The sequence below is a fragment of the Capricornis sumatraensis genome, chromosome 9 (genome assembly GCF_032405125.1).
Source record: "Capricornis sumatraensis isolate serow.1 chromosome 9, serow.2, whole genome shotgun sequence".
Taxonomy (NCBI): domain Eukaryota; kingdom Metazoa; phylum Chordata; class Mammalia; order Artiodactyla; family Bovidae; genus Capricornis; species Capricornis sumatraensis.
This window is the reverse complement of record NC_091077.1, coordinates 107,500,197-107,523,015: the sequence shown is the minus strand read 5'-3', so window position 1 is coordinate 107,523,015 and position 22,819 is coordinate 107,500,197. Positions and strand designations below refer to the sequence as shown.

The window sequence follows — 22,819 nt, the reverse complement described above, 5'->3', positions numbered from 1 at the left end:
TATGTGGTACATTTGTTATTTTCCACATTTGTAGATGAAACTGAGGCATAAGAGTATTTACTAACTTCCTTAGGCCACAGAGCTAGTAAAAGGTGGACCTGGAATTTGATTGTCCACTTACTAACTCCAGGCTCTCTGTTCTTCACTGCTGTAATTTACTGTTTTGAGGAGAACATATCACTTGTCTTGTAAGAAGCATTCTGATTCCTCTTACATGGATCCTTCTTTCCCATACTGTAAGACAACAGAAAGAACAGAAATGAAGAGTTTCTCTGTCCAGCTGCTGACTTTTCAGTACCCAGAGTCTAGACTTTTGTCTGCTCTTTTACACCTGTGGTCATGCTTGGAGTGCTCAATTGCAGTGCAATTTCAAGATTTTCTCAATTTTAGAAAAATATTGTTTTTTTTTAACTAGAAAGTTCTACAAAGGAAGAAATTTATGTGTGTGAATATGAATGCATTTTATATATTTTCTTTGCCATCATAAAATTAATAAAATTGTCTTGATTTGGGGGATGTGTAAATTGAGCTTCCATACTGAAGCGTGTAGCTTGTAGCAGCGGCTGGAGTCTTTCTGCTGTCGCCTTGACGTTGAGGGCATGTGCCGGCCTGTCTTATGCTTTTCCAGTGTAGGCGCACAGTCTTTTACCCAAAATCCATGAAGTTCTAAAAACAGCAATTGACCACAAAACCCGACTAGTCTTGATTGCAGATCTAGATATGAACTAAAATTAGGCCCCTTTTCGAGTATACAGTTCACTGCAGAAGTATGAGAACATTTGATTTTTGGTGCTGACTTAGACTCCATTGGTAATGTTAAGTAGTATTTCTAAATCTTGAGGGGAGGTTGAAGTTCTAAATTCTGAAACATAGTCCTCAGGTTTTTGGATTGGATTATGAACATCTGTTAGACCTTTAGATTACTATTAAAAACACTTAATAATCCTCGATATCTTATGATTTGAAAGTATAAGGTTGGTGTACTTTTTTTACCACATTTTTGCTTTTTTGAAGAAAATCATTTAGCTTGGCTATGCTTTCTCCACTATAGACACATTAATCAAAAATAAAAACCTCTTTAGTTTGCATTTTGTAGTCAAGCCTAATGTCATCAAATGAAGTTGCTGAAATATTTATGCTATTTGCCAACCACAAGAAAAAGGATGGTTTTGAGTCTGTGAGGTTTTTGTATTTTTTCTGCTTTATAAAACTTAAAGGTGACATACTTGAAGAGTTTTCTCATCACGTTAAGAGTATAACAGCTACAAGTAGAACTCTTTCATCAAGAAAACAAACTAAAATTTACTGTGACATTTTACGGTATAGGATTTTTTTGGCCACTTAAAAATACATAGTTTATTCTTTATAAGTGGAAAATATTTTAAAGAATATATGTTTGCTTCCCTGAAAAATTCTAAATGATCATATAAGCACATGTGAAACATTATACTTTATGGGATAAACATTGCAGCTGGTGAAGTTGCTCTGAGCTGTTTGACAGGAACTGAGCACCACCTTATTAAATTAGAGCTGCAAGGGGAATTTTAATAGGCAGTGTATAATTACCAGACTTGGAATTAGACCAAAGAGCTAAGGTTCATACTCGGCTCTTTTGAAATATACCCTGAGAATGTTAACTGTTTGAGCACAAGATCGTGAGTTTAAAAGAACCTTTTGCCCATGGCAGCAGATTTTAACCTTGGGCCTAATTGTTCTGAAAAGAGGTGTGCCATCTCCTGACCACTTCTTACAGCACTTGAGGTTTTTTTCTCAGAGTTTTTCTGTCCGTAGGCCTTATCCTTGCTTAAAAGGTAAGAAACCTTACCTTATCTAATGTAAACATGTCAGGACAACTTTCTGTTGTTGATGACTTTGGGAGAATGAAAGGAATATTACTTATAGTTGATTTTGATTTGATTTATTTAAAAAGAATTTCTTGAAGTCCTCCTAAAGGTCACATTTGTTCCAGGCACTCTGTAAATACAAATAATAGTGATGGCTATTGCCTTGATCTTCATCAACCTTATGCGAAAGACAGAATATACAGATAGTTACCATGAGGCTAAATTAAGCTCCTTTCCTCTCCTATGTGTTAGTTGAAATCTGTGAAGAAAGCTCCTCTGATCATACTATCTCCCAACAAGTGAAATATCTATGAACAGCCACAGCAAATATCTGTAAGCACAATACTCTAGTATTTTAGCAAAACTTTCTGTCTTGTTTCCAAGTGCATAGTTGAGAAGGAATAAATTGGTGATAAATAACTTTGTTCCTCAGGCATACCTGGGGAGTCGTAGATTACAGTATTTGGATATTGAGGGAAAAGACCAGAAAGCTGTAAAAGGCAGACACAATTCAAGAAGAAGCCTAGGGGCTTCCCTGGCAGTCCAGTGGTCGCAACTGCACACTGCCAAGGGCCGGGGCTTGATCCCTGGTCGGGAGACTAAGCTCCCACAAGCCCTACGATGAGGCCAAAAAAAAGAAAAAATCTTAACTATTTCGGTCTTATTTATTAAATGAAGCCGACTTACAGATTTGAAAAACTTCTATCGTATCATTTTATCACAGCATAATTCAGTGTTAGTACTAGTAAAAAGCCCCAAACTGCTTAGATTATGTTTAGTATACTATTTTTGAGAATGCCAAGAATTATATAATCAGTTCAGTCGCTCAGTCATGTCCGACTCTTTGCCACCTCACGGACTGCAGCGCGCTGGGCCTCCCTGCCCATCACCAACTCCCGGAGTTTACTCAGACTCATGTCCATTGAGTCAGTGATGCCATCCAACCATCTCATCCTCTGTCATCCCCTTCTCCTCCTGCCTTCAGTCTTTCCCAGCATCAGGGTCTTTTCCAGTGAGTCAGTTCTTCACATCAGTCGGCCAAAGTATGGGAGCTTCATCTTCAACATCAGTTCTTCCAATGAATATTCAGGACTGATTTCCTTTAGGATGGACTGGTTGGATCTCCTTGCAGGCTAAGGGACTCTCAAGAGTCTTCTCCAACACCACACTTTTTAATATAATTTCCTTCCAGTGTATTTTCAATAAAGTTCTAAAATTGTTTTTGATCCACAGCTGGTCAGATAAGAAAACTATGTAAAATTTCATTCTTCCGTAAGCTTCTATATAGTTTAATTTTTAGGGGTGGTATAAATATATAAATATCAGAGAAGACAGATCATCCTTATGAGATTTAGGGACTCAGAGGTTGATTTGGGCTAATTTTGCTTCTTATTTCTAACTAGGATTTGTACCTAAAGTATTTTATCTAGAAACCACTTACAGTTTTTTCTAATTGGAGGATAATTGCTTTATAGCGTGTTGGTTTCTGCTGTACAATAGGTGTGAATCAGCTGTAAGTGTACATATACCTACATATATCTCCTCCCTCTTGAGCCTCCTCCCCACCGCCCCCGTCTCACCCCTCTAGATGGTCACAGAGCACCAAGCTTGAACCCCCTTTGTTACACAGCACCTGCCCACTAAGTGTCTGTGTATTCCAATGCTACTCTCTCAGTTTGTCCCACTTTGTCCTCCCCTCACTGTGCCCACAAGTCTTTTCTCTGTGCTTGCATCTCTGTTCCTGCCCTGCAGATAGGTTCATCAGTACTGTTTTTCTAGATTCCACGTATCTGTGGTTTTATATTTGCTTTTCTCTTTCTGACTTGCTTCACTGTGCATAATAGGCTCCAGGTTCATCCACCTCAATTCAGCTGACTCACGTCTGTTCCTTTTTATGGGTGAGTAATATTCCACCGTATACGTGCACCACCACGTCTTTATCCGTTCACCTGTCAGTGGACGACCAGTTGCTCCCGTGTTCTGGCTGCTGTAAACAGTGCTGCCGTGAACATTGGGGTGCATGTAGCTTTTTTGAATTACGATAGAAAAACCACTTACATGAACGTTGGGGTGCATGTAGCTTTTTTGAATTACGATAGAAAAACCACTTACATGCAGAGTCCATCACGCCAAATGCCAGGCTGGATGGAGCACAAGCTGGAATCAAGATTGCTGGGAGAATTGTCAGTAAGCTCAGAGGTGCAGATGACACCACCCTTATGGCAGAAAGTGAAGGAACTAAAGAGCCTCTTGATGGAGGTGGAAGATGAGAGTGGAAAAGCGGACTTAAAACCCAGCATTCAGAAGACTAAGGCCATGCCATCTGGTCCCATCACTTCTGGCAAATAGATGGGGAAACAGTGGAAGCAGTGAGAGGCTGTATTTTCTTGGGCTCCAGAATCACTGAGGACAGTGCCTGCAGCCATGAAATTCAAAGATGCTCCTTGGAAGAAAAGCTACGATACACCTAGGTGGTGTTTTAAAAAGCAGAGATACTACTTTGCTGACGAAGGTCCATATAGTAGTCAAAAGTTGTGGTTTTTCCATTAATCATGTACGGATGTGAGGGTTGGACTATAAAGAAGGCTGAGCATGAAAGAATTGATGTTTTCGAATTGTGGTGCTAGAGAAGACTCTTGAGAGTCCCATGGACTGCAGGGAAATCCAACCAGTCAATTCTAAAGGAAATCAACCCTAAGTATCCATTGTAAGGACTGATGCTGAAACTGAAGCTCCAGTACTTTGGCCACCTGAACTGACTCATTGGAAAACACCTTGATGCTGGGAAAGATTGAGGGCAGGAGGAGAAGGGGGCAACAGAGGGTGAGGTGGTTGGATGGCATCATCAACAACAGACGTGAGTTTGAGGAAACTCTGGGAGGTAGTGAAAGACAGGGAAACCTGGCGTGCTGCAGTCCACGGGGTGGCAAAGAGTCTGACGTGACTGAGCAGCTGAGCAACGGACAGCAACAGAATCCACATATAATTTCATTCCTATGAAAAACTTTTCTTGGTTCACAGTTAAATTTGTAAAGAGCGTAGTATTTGAGTAAGTCACAGTTTTCTGCTTTTGAATATGGTTCTAAATGCTCATGGGCGACAGTACTAGTGAAAGACCATGTGAAACGCTCAGGGGTATCTTAGTTTCTCCTTTGAGAAATTTAAAATGTTTACCTCAGGTGCTTTCACAATCAAGAACAAATGAGTCCTCACGAGTCCAAGACTGATCTGTGTCCTGTCTGCTCTGTTGCTTGTTCTTGGAAAATTACTTTAAAATCTTTTTCTTTTAGTTCCTTATCGTCCTGTCACTCAGTCTGTTAACTGTGTCTCTGCTTTCCTGGAGACACTGAGATAGTAGGATGTGATCACCTTGTTTTCCTCCCTCCGAAAGAATACGTATTAGCATACTAACATAAGTGAAAAGTGAAAGCGAAGTCGCTCAGCCACGTCCGACTCTTTGTGACCCGTGGACTGTAGCCCACCAGGCTCCTCCGTCTATGGGATTCTCCAGGCAAGAATACTGGAGTGAGTTGCCATTTCCTTCTCCAGGGGATCTTCCCGACCCAGGGATCGAACCCAGGTCTCCCACATTGCAGGCAGACGCTTTACCCTCTGTGCCACCAGGGAAGCCTGTACTAACATAATACGTTGTTATTGGTTCCTGTTTTAAATTTCTTCCGAAGTTTTTTCTTCAGCGTTGTGTCTGATACCTTGCTTATTTATTGTCTTTACCCCTAGGTTCCTTCAGTTTTTCTAAATCTTGGGGGCAACATTGATTGATCTTGCTTCCTCTTTTTATTGCTTGCCTGCTTATGTTTCCCACTGCTCAGTTTTCAGAATAAGTGTTTCACATCACTGCATTTTTTATTTCACTATCTACTCTTACTAAATGCCTCAAAATTTTAATTCCCTTTATTATCTCTATATTCTCTAGTTTCCATAGCTAATTGATTTTTTACTCTGTACACATCTGCTGCGATTGAGCTGTTTGCTCACCCTTTTCTGCTCATGGTTTCTCTTCCACTGATCTATGTTGGATGCTTCTTTGCTATGTCTTCTTTGGGGTCTGCAAACTTTTTTTTTAAAGATTAACCAGATAGTAAATATTTTAAGCTCTGTGGACCAAAAGGCAAAATTGAGGATATTATGTGGATACCTATGTGAACATTTTAAAGTGCAAAAAACACCCTTAGCTTCCAGGCCAGTGAAAAACAGACGGGTGGGCAGATCCTGCTTTTGCACCGGGGCATGATTTGCTGAGCTCTGGTGTGAAGCTGTCAGGGGACCAGGAGACTGACAGTACTGTCGGTTTGTCTATTCAGTAAGACAGACCAGAAGGTATTGAGTAGATTTCCTTTGGTAGAGAAAGGGAAATGGTGGTGTGCTGGCAGGAAATCCTATTGAAATTCCTAAGCAGGTAGGTTATACAGTGAAAGAAGTTAAACTACCACTTTTATTAAATGTTTGCCATTTTCTGAAAATTGTGCAAATCATTTTATCTGTTTTTCATTTAAACATCACTGTAGCCTTGAAAGGTAAACATTAATGTCCTCATTTCACAGATGAGGAAAAGTGAACTCAGGGAAGTTCATTCATTGTCCAGGCTTGTACTGAAGTACTGAACAGATCCTAAGTTAACTGTCAGACTTCAAAGCCTGCTCTTGCCATCATCATATTCCACCGTCAGGGTGAAAAAGGCTGTCATACATCATAGATGGAACTTCACCTGATGTTAAATGTGGTATCTTGTTTCTTCAGTAAAGAAATAATCTATGGTAGGTTTTTTGCTTTTCGTAGTAAAAAATCTTAATCATAGTTAAATTTCCTTTGACTAGCTCTCTGAACCAATTTGGAGTTTTAGAGCTACAAATGAGTAGCAGACATTAAATTGGGAAATTTGTCATAGATAATAATGTTCAGAATGAAATAATAATAGGAAATTATTGATATATTACTTTTTACCAATTATATCATCCATGTGTATTAATTTCTAGAGCACATACACTAAAGATTGTTGGTCCTTTTTAAATAAACTGATATCACTGAAAATTCACTATTTAAAATCATTTGATAATACAGTCTTAGTTAACTTCTAAGAGCTTACAGATACTTCACAATACAAGCAAATCTCCTTGGATGCCTTTCTGGTAAAAAGAAACTGAGTTTGCACTCACGAAAGATGCCTTTAAATGCAGCGCTAAAGGAGCAGCTGCATCTCAGTGGCTCAGACTGAGTGAATAAGAAGGCTAGTCTACGAGTTAGTTGAAAAACAAAGGAAACAGGGCTGTAGGGGAAGGTCTTGAAGGAACGACCTGGCCCTGAAATGAAGAAAGAAGGTGAGGCGGTGGTGAACACATCCATGGTGGTGGGAGCGAGAGTTGTGATGAAACTTCGTATTAGAGGGGCAGCGTTTGGAGTAGAGCCTGTTGGAAGGAAAGTGCCGGATGTGAGAATGTACTCGCAACTGGGGCCAGATTGTACTGAATCATCAGTGCCATTCGAAGTTAACACTTTTTTTTTTCTATACACGAATATTTTTTCGAGTGGCTAAAATATATTACATGGTACAAAGTTTTCTTAATTCTTATCATTATATATTTATTTTGATGTGAATCAGAAAAAAATAAAAGCTGGCACATCACATTAGGAACTTTACGAATATTGCTTAGGAGATAACTAAAATGTATTTAGGTAACAAAAAAAAGTATTGTTTAAAAAAATGATTTGTTAGTAGTTGCTGATGACTGACTTTTACCAGGCCCTGTTAGAATGTTTTCTGTGTGTTAACACATTTACTCCTCAAATAAACTCAGTGTGATAGTGGATACTATTATTATATTATTCTGATAGGTGACGCAGTAAAGGCACAGAGACATTAAATAACTTTTCCGCAGCTAATAACTGGTGAATTCAAATCCAGGCTAGCTGACTCCAGAACCTGTGTTCTCAGCTGCATTACCTTAAGGCACAATGTTACTGGACAGCTAGAGCAAGAATGGTGAGGGCTGTAGGGAGATGGCTCATGTGTGTGAAATAAGCTTTAGTGGAGAGGAACTGTTGAAGTTCCTATATTGTTTTAATGTAAATCTATTATTTATAATATTTTATTATAAAATATAATATTTTTGGAGTAACATTATAAATGTACTGTTTGAGGTAAATTGAAGTGATAGGAATATTCAGAATATGTTTTTTAATTGAGTTGAGGGAGTTGGGATTAAATTTAGGGACACTAGCTAGTAAAGTAATGCCTAAAATTCTCCAAGCCAGGCTTCAGCAATACATGAACTGTGAACTTCCAGATGTTCAAGCTGGTTTTAGAAAAGGCAGAGGAACCAGAGATCAAATTGCCAACATCCGCTGGATCATCGAAAAAGCAAGAGAGTTCCAGAAAAACATCTATTTCTGCTTTATTGACTGTGCCAAAGCCTTTGACTGCGTGGATCACGATAAACTGTGGAAAATTCTGAAAGAGATGGGAATACCAGACCACCAGACCTGCCTCGTGGGAAACCTATATGCCGGTCAGGAAGCAACAGTTAGAACTGGACATGAAATAACAGACTGATTCCAAATAGGAAAAGGAGTATGTCAAGGCTGTATATTGTCACCCTGCTTATTTAGCTTAGATGCAGAGTACATCATGAGAAATGCTGGGCTGGAAGAAACAAGCTGGAATCAAGATTGCCGGGAGAAATACCAATAACCTCAGATATGCGGATGACACCACCCTTCTGGCAGAAAGTCAAGAAGGACTAAAGAGCCTCTTGATGAAAGTGAAAGAGGAGAGTGAAAATGTTGGCTTAAAGCTCAACATTCAGAAAACGAAGATCATGGCATCTGGTCCCATCACTTCATGGGAAATAGATGGGGAAACAGTAGAAACAGTGTCAGACTTTATTTTTGGGGGCTCCAAAATCACTGCAGATGGTGACTACAGCCGTGAAATTAAAAGATGCTTACTCCTTGGAAGGAAAGTTACGACCAATGTAGACAGCATATTAAAAAGCAGAGACATTGTCAACAAAGGTCCATCTAGTCAAGGCTATGGTTTTTCCTGTGGTCATGTATGGATGTGAGAGTTGGACTGTGAAGAAAGCTGAGTGCTGAAAACTTGATGCTTTTGAACTGTGGTGTTGGAGAAGACTCTTGAGAGTCCCTTGGACTGCAAGGAGATCCAACCAGTCCATCCTAACGGAAATCAGTCCTGAATATTCAATGGAAGGACTGATACTGAAGCTGAAACTCCAATACTTTGGCCACCTCATGCGAAGAGCTGACTCATTTGAAAAGACTCTGATGCCAGGAAAGATTGAGGGCAGGAGGAGAAGGGGACGACAGAGGATGAGATGGCTGGATGGCAACACCCACTCGATGTACATGGTTTTGGGTAGACTGTGAGAGTTGGTGATGGACAGGGAGGCCTGGTGTGCTGCAGTTCAGGGGGTCGCAGAGTTGGACACGACTGGGCAACTGAACTGAACTGAGTTAATAATTAATTGTCTTAAGTCTAGGTTTGGAGAAAACACTTGAGCCAGAGAGTTTTAGGGGAAATGGAGAAAAGGGGGCTAGAATATAAGAGCCATTGAACAGAAAAGATGGGAAGAGAGGACTTACGTGTGGGGAGCTTGTGAGGAGTCAGAGACCTGTCCAGCTGAAGGGCAAGGTAATCTCATTAGCAGATAAAAAATTAAGATAGGGACTTAAATAGCAGATGAACTTTGTTATGACTACATAATTTTTAAAAGAAATGTGAAAATCTAAGAAATATTTGGTGGGCAGTTAGTGGTTATGAAAGCTTAGTATGTGGTCAGGGCTGGGGATATATGTTTAAAAAGTTACCTACTTAGAGGTGAGTGTTATATATAATGAGTAGCAGTGATGTAGGCCAGGTGTCTACAAGCTTTCTTAAAGGGTCAGATATTAAGTATTTTAGGTTTTGCTGACTAAGAGGCAAAATCAAATATAAAAACCATTTTTGGCTCACATACCATTAAAAAAGCGGCAGCAGGGCCAGATTTGGCTAACGAGATGCATAGTTTGCCAGTTCTCAACATAAGCGTCTTAAATATATTGATAGTTGATCATAGACATCCTTTTTATATTGAAATTTAGAGGTATTACATCAGGTATTTCTCTAATTGATAAAAGTTCAGAGGTTTCGTATGATATCTTTCTGGACAGGACCTTACTCTGAGTGAAATGTTTAATAATGAAGTTTGTTTTTAAGCAAGGGTGTTAAACATTTCCACAAACTAATGTAGAAATCTTACCCTGCTTCTTAAAGACAAACCAAAATTGGAGTTGGTAATTTAGCTATAAATTTGAGAAGCTTCATAGTCAAGGAAAGTTAGTTCAATAAGCTCCTTTAAAACTGTTTCTTTGTTAGATTTTGACACTGATACAAGTCTGAAAATGATTTGCTTGATCGTAGGGTATTCTTTGGGTCAGAGAGGGTTTTACAGAGTAGAAGCAGCTTTGGCGCTTACCCAGTGAAGGCCCACCTGTTACTCGCTATGCCAGGGCTTTGTTCTCTTCCTTCCCCAGGATATCTGTGTCCTGCTGCCCATTGTTTTCTGAAAATTGGAAGTTGACTTTATTTCTTTACTTCTGTTAGCTTCTCAGAGCTCAGATCAGTGCTGCTCTCTGTTAATAACATCTTGATCTCTTGGGTTCATCTGCCTGTAGAAGACGACACTACCAAGTATCACGTCCTTTCAGAACCATAAAGCTTGTTGTTTTTTTGTTTTCTTAAAAGTCAGTGCAAAAAAGGTAATCTTTAAGGGAATTCTTGACCAGAATGATTGATATTACTGGAAAGAGCATTTATGATCTATATTCAGCACTGTTAAGTAATATGGTAGCTTTTGGTAACGTAAGATGTGGCTTCCCTGGGGGCTTGGGGGTAAGCCAGGAACCCACCTACCAACGCAGGAGATGCAGGTTGGATCCCTGGGTCAGAGAGACCCCCTGGGGAAGGGGATGGCAGCCTGATCCAGGATCCTTTCCTGGGAAAATCCACGGACAGAGGAGCCTTGGCGGGCCACGCCCGTGGGGTTGCAGAAGAGCTGGACATGACTTAGTGACTGGACAACAGCGGATACAGGATGGCGAATGCTTTGCAGGTTGTTGAATGTAAACAGATGAACCCGTTAAATACATATAACTAAAAGTAGTTTTTCTGAAATTTTTCTCTAACCCTTTATCACTAATTTTATTCCTTATCTGAATATTCTGTTGAGATTTATTTTGTGTTCATAGTCCTACCAAAGGACTTCAGTAAAGATTTGTCAGTGCAGTTTTGTATGAATTTGAATGTTTCTCCATTGCAAAGTCTTTTTTGTAAAAGGAAGAGGAAAAAATAGGTAAGCTTTTTAAGCATGGTAATAGTGAAAATTTATTCACAGAGGATATGATACCAGTTGTCAGTAGGTAGTTACAAAGTTGTTGTGGATAGGTCCGGTGAGTAACAGCTCTTATTATATATTCCGGATACCATTTAAATTGTGATTATTAAAATTTTGTTTAGAATATGTCTAAAATATAAGGAGCCTATATCTAAGCATCATGGAATTAGTTACTTTAATGAAGAAAAAAATAAATTGATAATTTCATAACTTGCCATATAATATATTCATTTGAAAATGTTACATTCTGCTGAATATTTATATTCATTTTAAAATGTGTTAAAATTGAATCAGCTCCTGATGAAACATCTAAAACATCAGTAGTCCATTCTCTACCATAATGCCTGGTTAACACTCCAAATGATAAATACACTTATAATGACAGTTTTTTTCTGTTCTAAATTTGCAGTTCAGAATGCAGTGATGGAGAATGGTCTGCTTCTTTGCCTCATCGATTTTCTGGTACAGAGAAAGATCAGTCCTCAAGCGATGAAAGCTGGGAGACCCTGCCAGGAAAAGAGGAGAATGAGCCTGAGCTGCAGAGTGACAGCAGTGGTCCGGAGGAGGAGAACCAGGAGCTGTCTCTTCAGGAAGGGTGCGTTAGCAGGGGGGCCTGTGATCGTTAGGCGTGTCGCAGGGAGCGCCACGCAGCACACTCAGATGCTCAGTGTGTGCTAACCACAGTTACAAGCCCTGTGTAGGACCAGTAGATTCTGCTCAATTTTGTTATGCTTTCGGTTATTTTCCAAAGAACAATTAACTTGAAAATACTGGTAATTACAGTGTCTTCTCTTGAAGTACAGTCTGTTTCCATTTTGCTTTATTAAAAGAAACCGTGGGCATTTCAGCAATCATTTTGGTTAAGTCAGGTATGAGTGAATCAGAGCCACCTGCTCCTCAGTGGAGACGCTGACGAGGCGGAAGGGAGAGCCGTCGGGGGGAGTCAGTGGTTTGTTGTTAGGGATGCAGGCAGTTGTAAAAGGTGAAGTTTTACTGTTGCTATCTGATTGCATTGGGTGATATATCCAAGTAGTGGGTTGATGTTAAATATCTGTGTTTTCCTAACTAATGGGAATGCTCTAGTGCAGAGCTTGTCAAGTTTATACTCTGAAGGGCTAGATAGTAAATATTTTCAGCTTTGTGTGTCAGTGTCTATTGGAGCTACTCAGTTCTATTGTTGCAGTGTTAAAGTAGCTGTAGGCAATATGTAAATCAATGGGTCATTTACATAGCTGTCTTCCAGTAAAACTGTTTTATGAAAACAGGTGGCAGGCTGGAAATGAGCTGTGGGCCATTGTTTACCAGCTCTTGCTCCACTAGTATTTCCCGGGTAAGAGAGACTCTGATGTTTAGATTGATTTCATACATACAGAAAGAATATGTACTCATATTCTCATATACAAAGAATTTTTTTTGTTTTAAATCACATTAAAGAAATTTTCCCCATTTTGTATTTTATAGGTTTCTGGTAAGAATGTTTGTTGAATTTTACAGTCTTGTTAGCACCAGTGGAAATGACATAGTGATTTTTTACTTTTGGCCTGGTAATCTTGAGCAGTTATTCTGTTACTCAATTTCCTCATATTCAGCTACCCTTACTACTTCTTATAATTAGCCCAGCATGATCACACAGTCATGGTTGATTGTTGTTTTAATAAGCTGCTAGATTGTTTTTGCAGTGGCACCCCACTCCAGTACTCTTGCCTGGAAAATCCCATGGACGGAGGAGCCTGGTGGGCTGCAGTCCATGGGGTCGCTAAGAGTCGGAGACGACTGAGCGACTTCACTTAGAGTTTTCACTTTCGTGCATTGGAGAGGGAAATGGCAACCCACCTCAGTGTTCTTGCCTGGAGAATCCCAGGGACGGCGGAGCCTGGTGGGCTGCCGTCTGTGGGGTCGCACAGAGTCGGACACGACTGAAGAGACTTAGTAGTAGGAGTAGATTCTTTTTGTGGCGTTTTGCATAGAATTTTTACATGAGAGCTGTGTGAATTTTCCCTATTTGTGGTTTTTTTTTTTTTTTTTTGGTCTTGATAATTTGATACTCTCATTGCTAAAAGAGTATATAAATATATATATGTATTAATATGCATTGTATCTCTTGGTGTTTAAATAGCTTCTTATTCCTTTAAAGGCTGTTAGTATTTGTGAAACCTTTCAGGCTTAGTATTTTAGTTTGAGGGAGTATTTCTTTGATAATTAAAATTTCTTTATGATGATAATTGGTTCTGATTTAGTCTGGTGAAATCTATTTTGGTAAGTGTGTTTTCTTAGGAAAAAACTATTTCAACTTGGACAAATGTCAAATTTTTACTTTTCAAAAAATATAAATTTCCAGCTTGAGATTAATTCTATAAGAAAATCTACAAATAAAAAACATTAGAAAATTTGTAAAGAAAGGAATGTACAAACGATTGGTTTTGATCATTGTTTTGATAACTGGTTGAAGTGGCATTTTTTTCCTTCTTCCTAACTTTATGTTTGATCATCTTTATTATTAGTTAGTTTCAGTTCAGTTGAGTTCAGTCGCTCAGTCGTGTCCAACTCTTTGTGACCCCATGGACTGCAGCACACCAGGCCTCCCTGTCCATCACCAACTCCCAGAGCTTACTCAGACTCATGTCCTTTGAGTCGGTGATGCCATCCAACCATCTCATTCTCTGCCGTCCCCTTCTCTTCCTGCCTTCAATTAGTTAGTTTACTAAGTATTAAATTTTTTGTATGTAATTTGTGAAAAATTTCATATGTAATGTTTGGTATGTAACTATGACGCAACAAACATTTACTGAGCGTGCCGTATGTGCCATGTGCTGAGCGTGCAGTAAGCGTTGTACTGGACCCTGGGGTTGTGTCAGTGAACAAGGCCAGGCTCCGTCATGAAGCTTACGTGATGGTGGCGGTGGCAGGCAATATGTAAGATGGAAATAATCGTAAGTCACAAGCGGATGATCATGGTGAAGGGAATGAAGCATAAATGTAATGAAGCAACCAATAGGCGCTTATAGTACTTAGAATGGTCAGGGAGGACTTCTCTTAGGAATTGACTTTTGAACTGAGTTCTAAAAGATGAGAATTGGCAGTTGAGGGAGAGCTTTTTTTTTTTTTTAATATATATTTATTTTAGTTGGAGGTTGATTACTTTACAATATTGTATTGGTTTTGCCATATATCAACATGAATCCGCCACAGGTATACACGTGTTCCCCATCCTAAAACCCCCTCCCTCCTCCCTTCCCGTACCATCCCTCTGGGTCGTTCCAGTGCACCAGCCCCAAGCATCCAGTATGATGCATCGAACCTGGACTGGCGATTCGTTTCATATATGATATTATACACGTTTCAGTGCCATTCTCCCAAATCATCCCACCCTCTCCCTCTCCCAGAGTCCAGAAGACTGTTCTATACATCTGTGTCTCTCTTTCTGTCTCTCATACAGAGTTATCATTACCATCTTTCTAAATTCCATATATATGTGTTAGTATACTGTATTGGTGTTTTTCTTTCTGGCTTACTCCAGTCTATAATCTGCTCCAGTTTCATCCACCTCATTAGAACTGACTCAAATGTATTCTTTTTAATGGCTGAGTAATACTCCATTGTGTATATGTACCACAGCTTTCTTATCCATTGATCTGCTGACGGACATCTAGGTTGCTTCCATGTCCTGGCTATTATAAACAATGCTGTGATGAACATTGGGGTACACGTGTCTCTTTCAGTTCTGGTTTCCTCGGTGTGTATGCCCAGCAGTGGGATTGCTGGGTCATAAGGCAGTTTTATTTCCAGTTTTTTAAGGAATCTCCACACTGTTCTCCATAGTGGCTGTACTAGTTTGCATTCCCACCAACAGTGTAAGAGGGTTCCCTTTAATCCATACCCTCTCCAGCATTTATTGCTTGTAGACTTATGGATCACAGCCATTCTGACTGGCGTGAAATGGTACCTCATTGTGGTTTTGATTTGCATTTCTCTGATAATGAGTGATGTTGAGCATCTTTTCATGTGTTTGTTAGCCATCTGTATGTCTTCTTTGGAGAAATGTCTATTTAGTTCTTTGGCCCATTTTTTGATTGGGTCATTTATTTTTCTGGAATTGAGCTGCAGGAGTTAGTCCCAAACAGGATAAACCCAAGGCGAAACACCCCAAGACACATATTAATCAAATTAACAAAGATCAAACACAAAGAACAAATATTAAAAGCAGCAAGGGAAAAACAACAAATAACACACAAGGGGGTTCCCATAAGGATAACAGCTGATCTTTCAATAGAAACTCTTCAGGCCAGGAGGGAATGGCAAGACATACTTAAAGTGATGAAAGAAAATAACCTACAGCCCAGATTACTGTACCCAGCAAGGATCTCATTCAAATATGAAGGAGAAATCAAAAGCTTTACAGACAAGCAAAAGCTGAGAGAATTCAGCACCACCAAACCAGCTCTCCAACAAATGCTAAAGGATATTCTCTAGACGGGAAACACAAAAAGGGTGTATAAACCAAAACCCAAAACAATAAAGTAAATGGCAATGGGATCATACTTATCAATAATTACCTTAAACGTAAATGGGTTGAATGCCCCAACCAAAAGACAAAGACTGGCTGAATGGATACAAAAACAAGACCCCTATATATGTTGTCTACAAGAGACCCACCTCAAAACAGGGGACACATACAGACTGAAAGTGAAGGGCTGGAGAAAGATATTCCATGCAGATAGAGACCGAAACAAAGCAGGAGTAGCAATACTCATATCAGATAGAATAGACTTTAAAACAAAGGCTGTGAAAAGAGACAAAGAAAGACACTACATAATGATCAGTGGATCAATCCAAGAAGATAAAACAATTATCAATATATGGTATGAAAGGGGAAATTAACAATAACACAATAATAGTGGGAGATTTAATACCCTGCTCACACCTATGGACAGATCAACTAAACAGAAAATTAACAAAGAAACACAAACTTTAAATGATACAATAGACCAGTTAGACCTAAGTGATATCTATAGGACATTTCACCCGAAAACAATGAATTTCACCTTTTTCTCAAGCATACACGGAACCTTCTCCAGGATAGATCACATCCTGGGCGATAAATCTAGCCTTGGTAAATTCAAAAAAATTGAAATCATCCCAAGCATCTTTTCTGACCACAATGCAGTAAGATTAGATCTCAATTACAGGAGAAAAACTATTAAAAATTCCAACTTATGGAGGGTGAACAACATGCTGCTGAATAACCAAGAAATCACAGAATAAATAAAAAAAGAAATAAAAATATGCATAGAAATGAATGAAAATGAAAACACAACAACCCAAAACCTGTGGGACACTATAAAAGCAGTGCTAAGAGGAAAGTTCATAGCAATACAGGCATACCTCAAGAAACAAGAAAAAAGTCAAATAATCTAACTCTACACCTAAAGCAACTAGAAAAGGAAGAAATGGAGAACCCCAGAGTTAGTAGAAGGAAAGAAATCTTAAAAATTAGGGCAGAAATAAATGCAAAAGAAACAAAAGAGACATAGTAAAAATCAACAAAGCAAAAAGCTGGTTCTTTGAAAGGATAAATAAAATTGACAAACCATTAGCCAGACTCATCAAGAAACAAAGGGAGAAAAATCAAATCAATAAAATTAGAAATGAAAATGGAGAGATCCCAACAGACAACACAGAAATACAAAGGATCATAAGAGACTACTATCAGCAATTCTATGCCAATACAATGGACAACGTGGAAGAAATGGACAAATTCTTAGAAAAGTACAATTTTCCAAAACTGAACCAGGAAGAAATAGAAAATCTTAACAGACCCATCACAAGCACGGAAATGGAAACTGTAATCAGAAATCTTCCAGCAAACAAAAGCCCAGGTCCAGATGGCTTCACAGCTGAATTCTACCAAAAATTTAGAGAAGAGCTAACACCTATCCTACTCAAACTCTTCCAGAAAATTGCAGAGGAAGGTAAACTTTCAGACTCATTCTATGAGGCCACCATCACCCTAATACCAAAACCTGACAAAGATGCTACCAAAAAAGAAAACTACAGGCCAATATCACTGATGAACATAGATGCATAAATCCTTAACAAAATTCTAGCAATCAGAATCCAACAACACATTAAAAAGATCATACACCATGACCAGGTGGGCTTTATCCCAGGGATGCAAGGATTTTTCAATATCCGCAAATCAATCAATGTAATACACCACATTAACAAATTGAAAAATAAAAGCCATATGATTATCTCAGTAGATGCAGACAAAGCCTTTGATAAAATTCAACATCCGTTTATGATAAAAACTCTCCAGAAAGCAGGAATAGAGGGAACATACCTCAACATAATAAAAGCTATATATGACAAACCCACAGCAAACATTATCCTCAGTGGTGAAAAATTGAAAGCATTTCCCCTAAAGTCAGGAACAAGACAAGGGTGCCCACTTTCGCCACTACTATTCAACATAGTTCTGGAAGTTTTGGCTGCAGCAATCAGAGCAGAAAAAGAAATAAAAGGAATCCAAATTGGAAAAGAAGAAGTAAAACTCTCACTGTTTGCAGATGACATGATCCTCTACATAGAAAACCCTAAAGACTCCACCAGAAAATTACTAGAGCTAATCAGTGAATATAGTAAAGTTGCAGGATATAAAGTCAACACACACAAATCCCTTGCATTCCTATACACTAATAACGAGAAAATAGAAATTAAGGAAACAATTCCATTCACCATTGCAACAAAAAGAATAAAATACTTAACGAATATATCTACCTAAAGAAACTAAAGACCTATATATAGAAACTATAAAACACTGGTGAAAGAAATCAAAGAGGACACTAATAGATGGAAGAAATATACTGTGTTCATGGATCGGAAGAATCAATATAGTGAAAATGAGTATACTACCCAAAGCAATCTATAGATTCAATGCAATCCCTATCAAGCTACCAACGGTATTTTTCACAGAGCGAGAACAAATAATTTCACAATTTGTATGGAAATACAAAAAAACTCGAATAGCCAAAGGAATGTTGAGAAAGAAGAATGGAACTGGAGGAATCAACCTGCCTGACTTCAGGCTCTACTACAAAGCCACAGTCATCAAGACAGTATGGTACTGGCACAAAGACAGAAATATAGACCAATGGAACAAAATAGAAAGCCCAGAGATAAATCCATGCACCTATGGACATCTTATCTTCGACAAAGGAGGCAAGAATATACAATGGATGAAAGACAATCTCTTTAACAAGTGGTGCTGGGAAAACTGGTCAACCACTTGGCAAAAGAATGAAACTAGATCACTTTCTAACACCACACACAAAAATAAACTCAAAATGCATTAAAGGTCTAAATATAAGACCAGAAACTATAAAACTCCTAGAGGAGAACATAGGCAAAACACTCTCTGACATAAATCACAGCAGGATCCTCTGTGTCCCACCTCCCAGAATATTGGAGATAAAACCAAAAATAAACAGATGGGACCTAATTAAACTTAAAAGCTTTTGCCCAACAAAGGAAACTATAAGCAAGGTGAAAAGACGGCCTTCAGAATGGGAGACTATAATAGCAAATGAAGCAACTGACAAACAACTAATCTCAAAAATACACAAGCAACTCTTGAGGGAGCACTTTCTAGGCAGTAGGAAGGATCTGAGCAGAGGTGCTGGAAAGGAAAGGGCATGGCATGCGAGAAGACCATGGGGCTGAAGCAGATGAGCAGCGGAGAGCAAGATGAGAGGGCGTGGGCGGGAACCAGGGTGAACAGCACACAGCAGCTGAAAGTGTTGAGAGAGCGGTGAGAGTTTAAGTGTGGAGAATTAACTGATTTAATACACATTTTTAAAAGATCAAACAGATTTGTGGAGATTGAATTGGAAAGGGACTAAAGTAAAAAAGAAGGTAAGAGTGAGTTAGGCTGTGAGGGGTTATCTGATAGTGATAGAATAAACAAGTTTGGGACTATTTTTGAGTTAGGATTGGTGTGTGAGAGAGGGAGAAGTCAGTCAATTATGACTGGGTATTTTATTTGAGCATTAGGTAGACATTAATGTCATTGACTAAGATGAGGAAGCCTGGGGAGAAAATATGGGAAGTAGGAACCCCTTTTTGGAATTTTAAGTGTGAGTTAGACATGCATTGTAGGTGGCAGGAGACACGTGGATATTTAGCTTAGAAGTTTAAGGGAAGTGTCCTGAATTGTAGTTAGATGTACAGATACATGCATACAAACAGAAACACATTTGGAAGTCATCTAGTGCTTGCATTAGTATCCTGTAATAAAAAACGCAGTAATTTGATTTAAAAAAATAGAAGTCACTTGGTGAGAAGGGCAGAACTAACACGCTGTGCAGCAGTGGTATTTCCGTTGATGGGCAAGGTCGGCGTTGGAGTGTATAGTTTGGGAGAGGTCCGAAAGTTATCTTTGGACATAAGGTAAATTTGTATGGTAAAATTTTAAGGATAGTCATTATAAGAATAAATACAGAGTATATGTGTTAGAAACCTGTATACAAGGAAAAAAGAAACTTGAGACATGGAAAAGTAACATTTAAAGTCAATCCAAATAACAGTAAAGAAAGGAAGAAAAAGCATTGAAACATGGAAGAAAAACAGAGATTAAAAAAGCAGCACGTAAGAAAAGTTCTGTAATATAAACTGTTTACTCTCTGCTTGTGAAAGATAAAGCTTCAAATCAGTTAGATTTTTAAGTTAAATGTTGTTTATAAAACCCACACTTAAAGCATTAGCATACAGAAAGATTGAAGGTTAAAGGACAGAAAACGGTATTTCAGGGAAATGCTGACTGAAAGAAAACGGACTAGCCATACTAGCGTTAGCAAAGCAGGCTTAAAGACAGAAGAGCATCACTGGGGAGGGCGGTGGCCACTGCATGATAAGGCCAATTTTCCAGTAAAATGCAGCAGTTTTAAACTTGAATGTACCTAATAAAATAGACCCAAAAGATTTAAATCAAAATTTAATCAAACTAGAGAATATTGACAGATTTTCTGTCATATTAGAAAAATTTTAAATACCTTTCGGAATTTCTAATTCATGGATACAAAAAATTAATTGCAGATTTGAGGCACTCATTTAAACAAGGTTTAATGAACACTGCATGCTGTGGAATACAAACACACAGGAAGTGAATGTGTCCTAGAGACTGCACAGCACAGATTGACACGTTTCGAAGAGTCAGGATCCTGCAGACCAGTTTCTCTGACCGTCATGCAATTAATCTTATAAATAATACATGTATGTTATATAAAACCCCCTTTGCATTTGAAATTATCTGTCCTTGTAAAAAAACCAGTAGGACAAAAAGAAATCATACTAGAAGTTTAAACAGCATGCAACTCAATGATAGTGAAACCACCACCAATCACAACCTGTGGGATTATAGTAAAATTGATATTTACAGGTACATTTATCTTTATAAATACTTAACGTTAGGAAAAAAACAAAAGCTGAAGATGGAGTAGCTATGCATTTAACTTAGAAAATAGAAAAGGAATATTAGAATAAATAAACTAAGATAGGATAAGAATCAAGTTAGAGAAGACGAGAACAAAAGTCAACTTAATTAGAAAACAGTAACAGCAGGGAGAATCAGAGAAGCCGGAAGCTGATACTCTGCAAAGGTAAGAACAAGAAGACGTTGCCATTGGTAGTGAGCAGGAAAGTACAGATGACACAGATGGGTGACCTGGGAGTGCGGACGGGGACAGAGCTGCAAAGCCAGTGGAGGCCTGTGGACCAAGAAGAGCACCGTGAACTTGGGAGCGGTGCACCCGAAGACTTAGAGGCTGACAGATTCCCAGAAGAGTGGAGTTCATCAACACTCACTGCCCTAGATAATGTGATAACTATTACAGATACGCAGTCAGTGGTTTATACTCTTTCCATGGAGAAAACAACCAATCCAAATGGTTTTAGAGCTGAATTCTCTTAAATTCTCTCTAGACTTTCAAAGGTCATATCATACTATTCCAGAGAATGAGAAAAGAACTGTTTTTCCAAGTCATTCAAATAAGGCCAGTATAACCCTAGTAACAAAAGAAAATTACAAGCTTATGTAATTCATTAAAGTATACAGCAGACTCTTAAACAGAATTATTGGAAATCTGGATTTGTTAAGTGTATTTTTTTTTTTTTTTTACAATGGAGAAAAGACAATCTCTTTATTTTTTTTTTTTTATTTTTTTTTTTTATTTTTTTTAATTTTAAAATCTTTAATTTTTACATGTGTTCCCAAACATGAACCCCCCTCCCACCTCCCTCCCCATAACATCTCAGTGAGTCATCCCCATGCACCAACCCCAAGCATGTTAAGTGTATTTTTTAACAGATAAAATTCAGTTACCAATTTGAGTTTATTCCAGGTATGTAAAAGTAGTTTCATGTAGAATACCTATAAATGTTATCACCACATTAGCAAAATACAGGAGAAAATTCAAATGACAGATTCTCTGGGTTTTTCTTTTTTTCTGTGGGGGAAAAAAAGTCACTTGTAATGTTCAGCATCTCATCATGATAAAAATTCAGAAACTAGGATCACAACAGAATTTCCTTGCCCTCATAAAACCTATCTAAAAAAACAAATAATTTTCAATAAAGAAGCATTAAAAAAAGCTTCCCCCTTAAGATCAGGAGTAAGACAAGTGTACCATTTCTGTGGGCATTGAGGGGGAAGTGTTAGCATGGCAGGATGGGAGATTAGTAAAAGATAAAAAAGATAGAAAAGAAGAGAGCCAAATTAGGAAACTGTACTTACAGTGTAAGTCTTAATGTGCAGAGTAGATAGTGAGCTAGAAATCAGTAAGCAGAACTTAGTCTGATTGTGAAATGATCAAAACCTTGAGCAGATAACTCACTGAAGAGGAAATATTAACAGTGAATTAAAAATATCAAAAGATGCTTAGATCATTAGCAATCAGGGAGTGTACATTGAGAGCACAAGGAGGGGGACTTCCCTGGTGGCCTCGTGGTTAGGACTCTGAGCTTCTCATGCAGGGAGTGCAGGATCAGTCCCTGGTCGGGGAACTAAGATCCCGCATGCTGTGTGGTGCAGCCCAGAAATAACAGCAGCAGCAATGAAAGGGCCACAGGGAGGTGTCTTCTTTTAATCACCTGTTGTGTTAGCGGTGTCAGATGTCTTGGAGGATGTAGATCAGTTCTCACTCGCTGCTTGTTGAGGTGGACATTACCCAGGTATGTATTAATAAGAAAGATGAATGTATTCATACATAGAGTATTACACAGCAGAGGGGATGAATGAGCCATAGTTACACGCAGAAACATGGGTGAATCTTAAAGATAGAATGCTGCATGAGAGTGACCATCCCTGGGAAAATGTGTATCATACCTATTTCATAAAGTTTAAAAACAGGCAGTAGTCAGCGTCTCATTTAAGTACAGGGAAACAGTGAAAACGCCTTTCGGAAGCAGCGGAATGGAAGCAGCATGGACATGATGGCACCTCGTCAGGCCAAGGGGGTAGAGGCAGTGTAGACAGAGCACAAGGGCGTGCTGGTCGGAGCCGATGTTCTTCCTGGC

At 38.7% G+C, this 22,819-nt stretch overlaps 1 protein-coding gene across 2 annotated transcripts in view; it reads left to right on the top strand.

Annotated features, from left to right (window-relative positions):
• PJA2 (praja ring finger ubiquitin ligase 2) overlaps positions 1 to 22,819 on the top strand; it is a 79,048-nt gene that overhangs the window by 27,790 nt on the left and 28,439 nt on the right. For both annotated transcript variants that reach the window (XM_068979709.1, XM_068979710.1), the window contains one exon: positions 11,661 to 11,846. In XM_068979709.1, the coding sequence (XP_068835810.1) occupies positions 11,661 to 11,846 (186 nt within the window). The remainder of the gene's footprint in view (positions 1 to 11,660; positions 11,847 to 22,819) is intronic.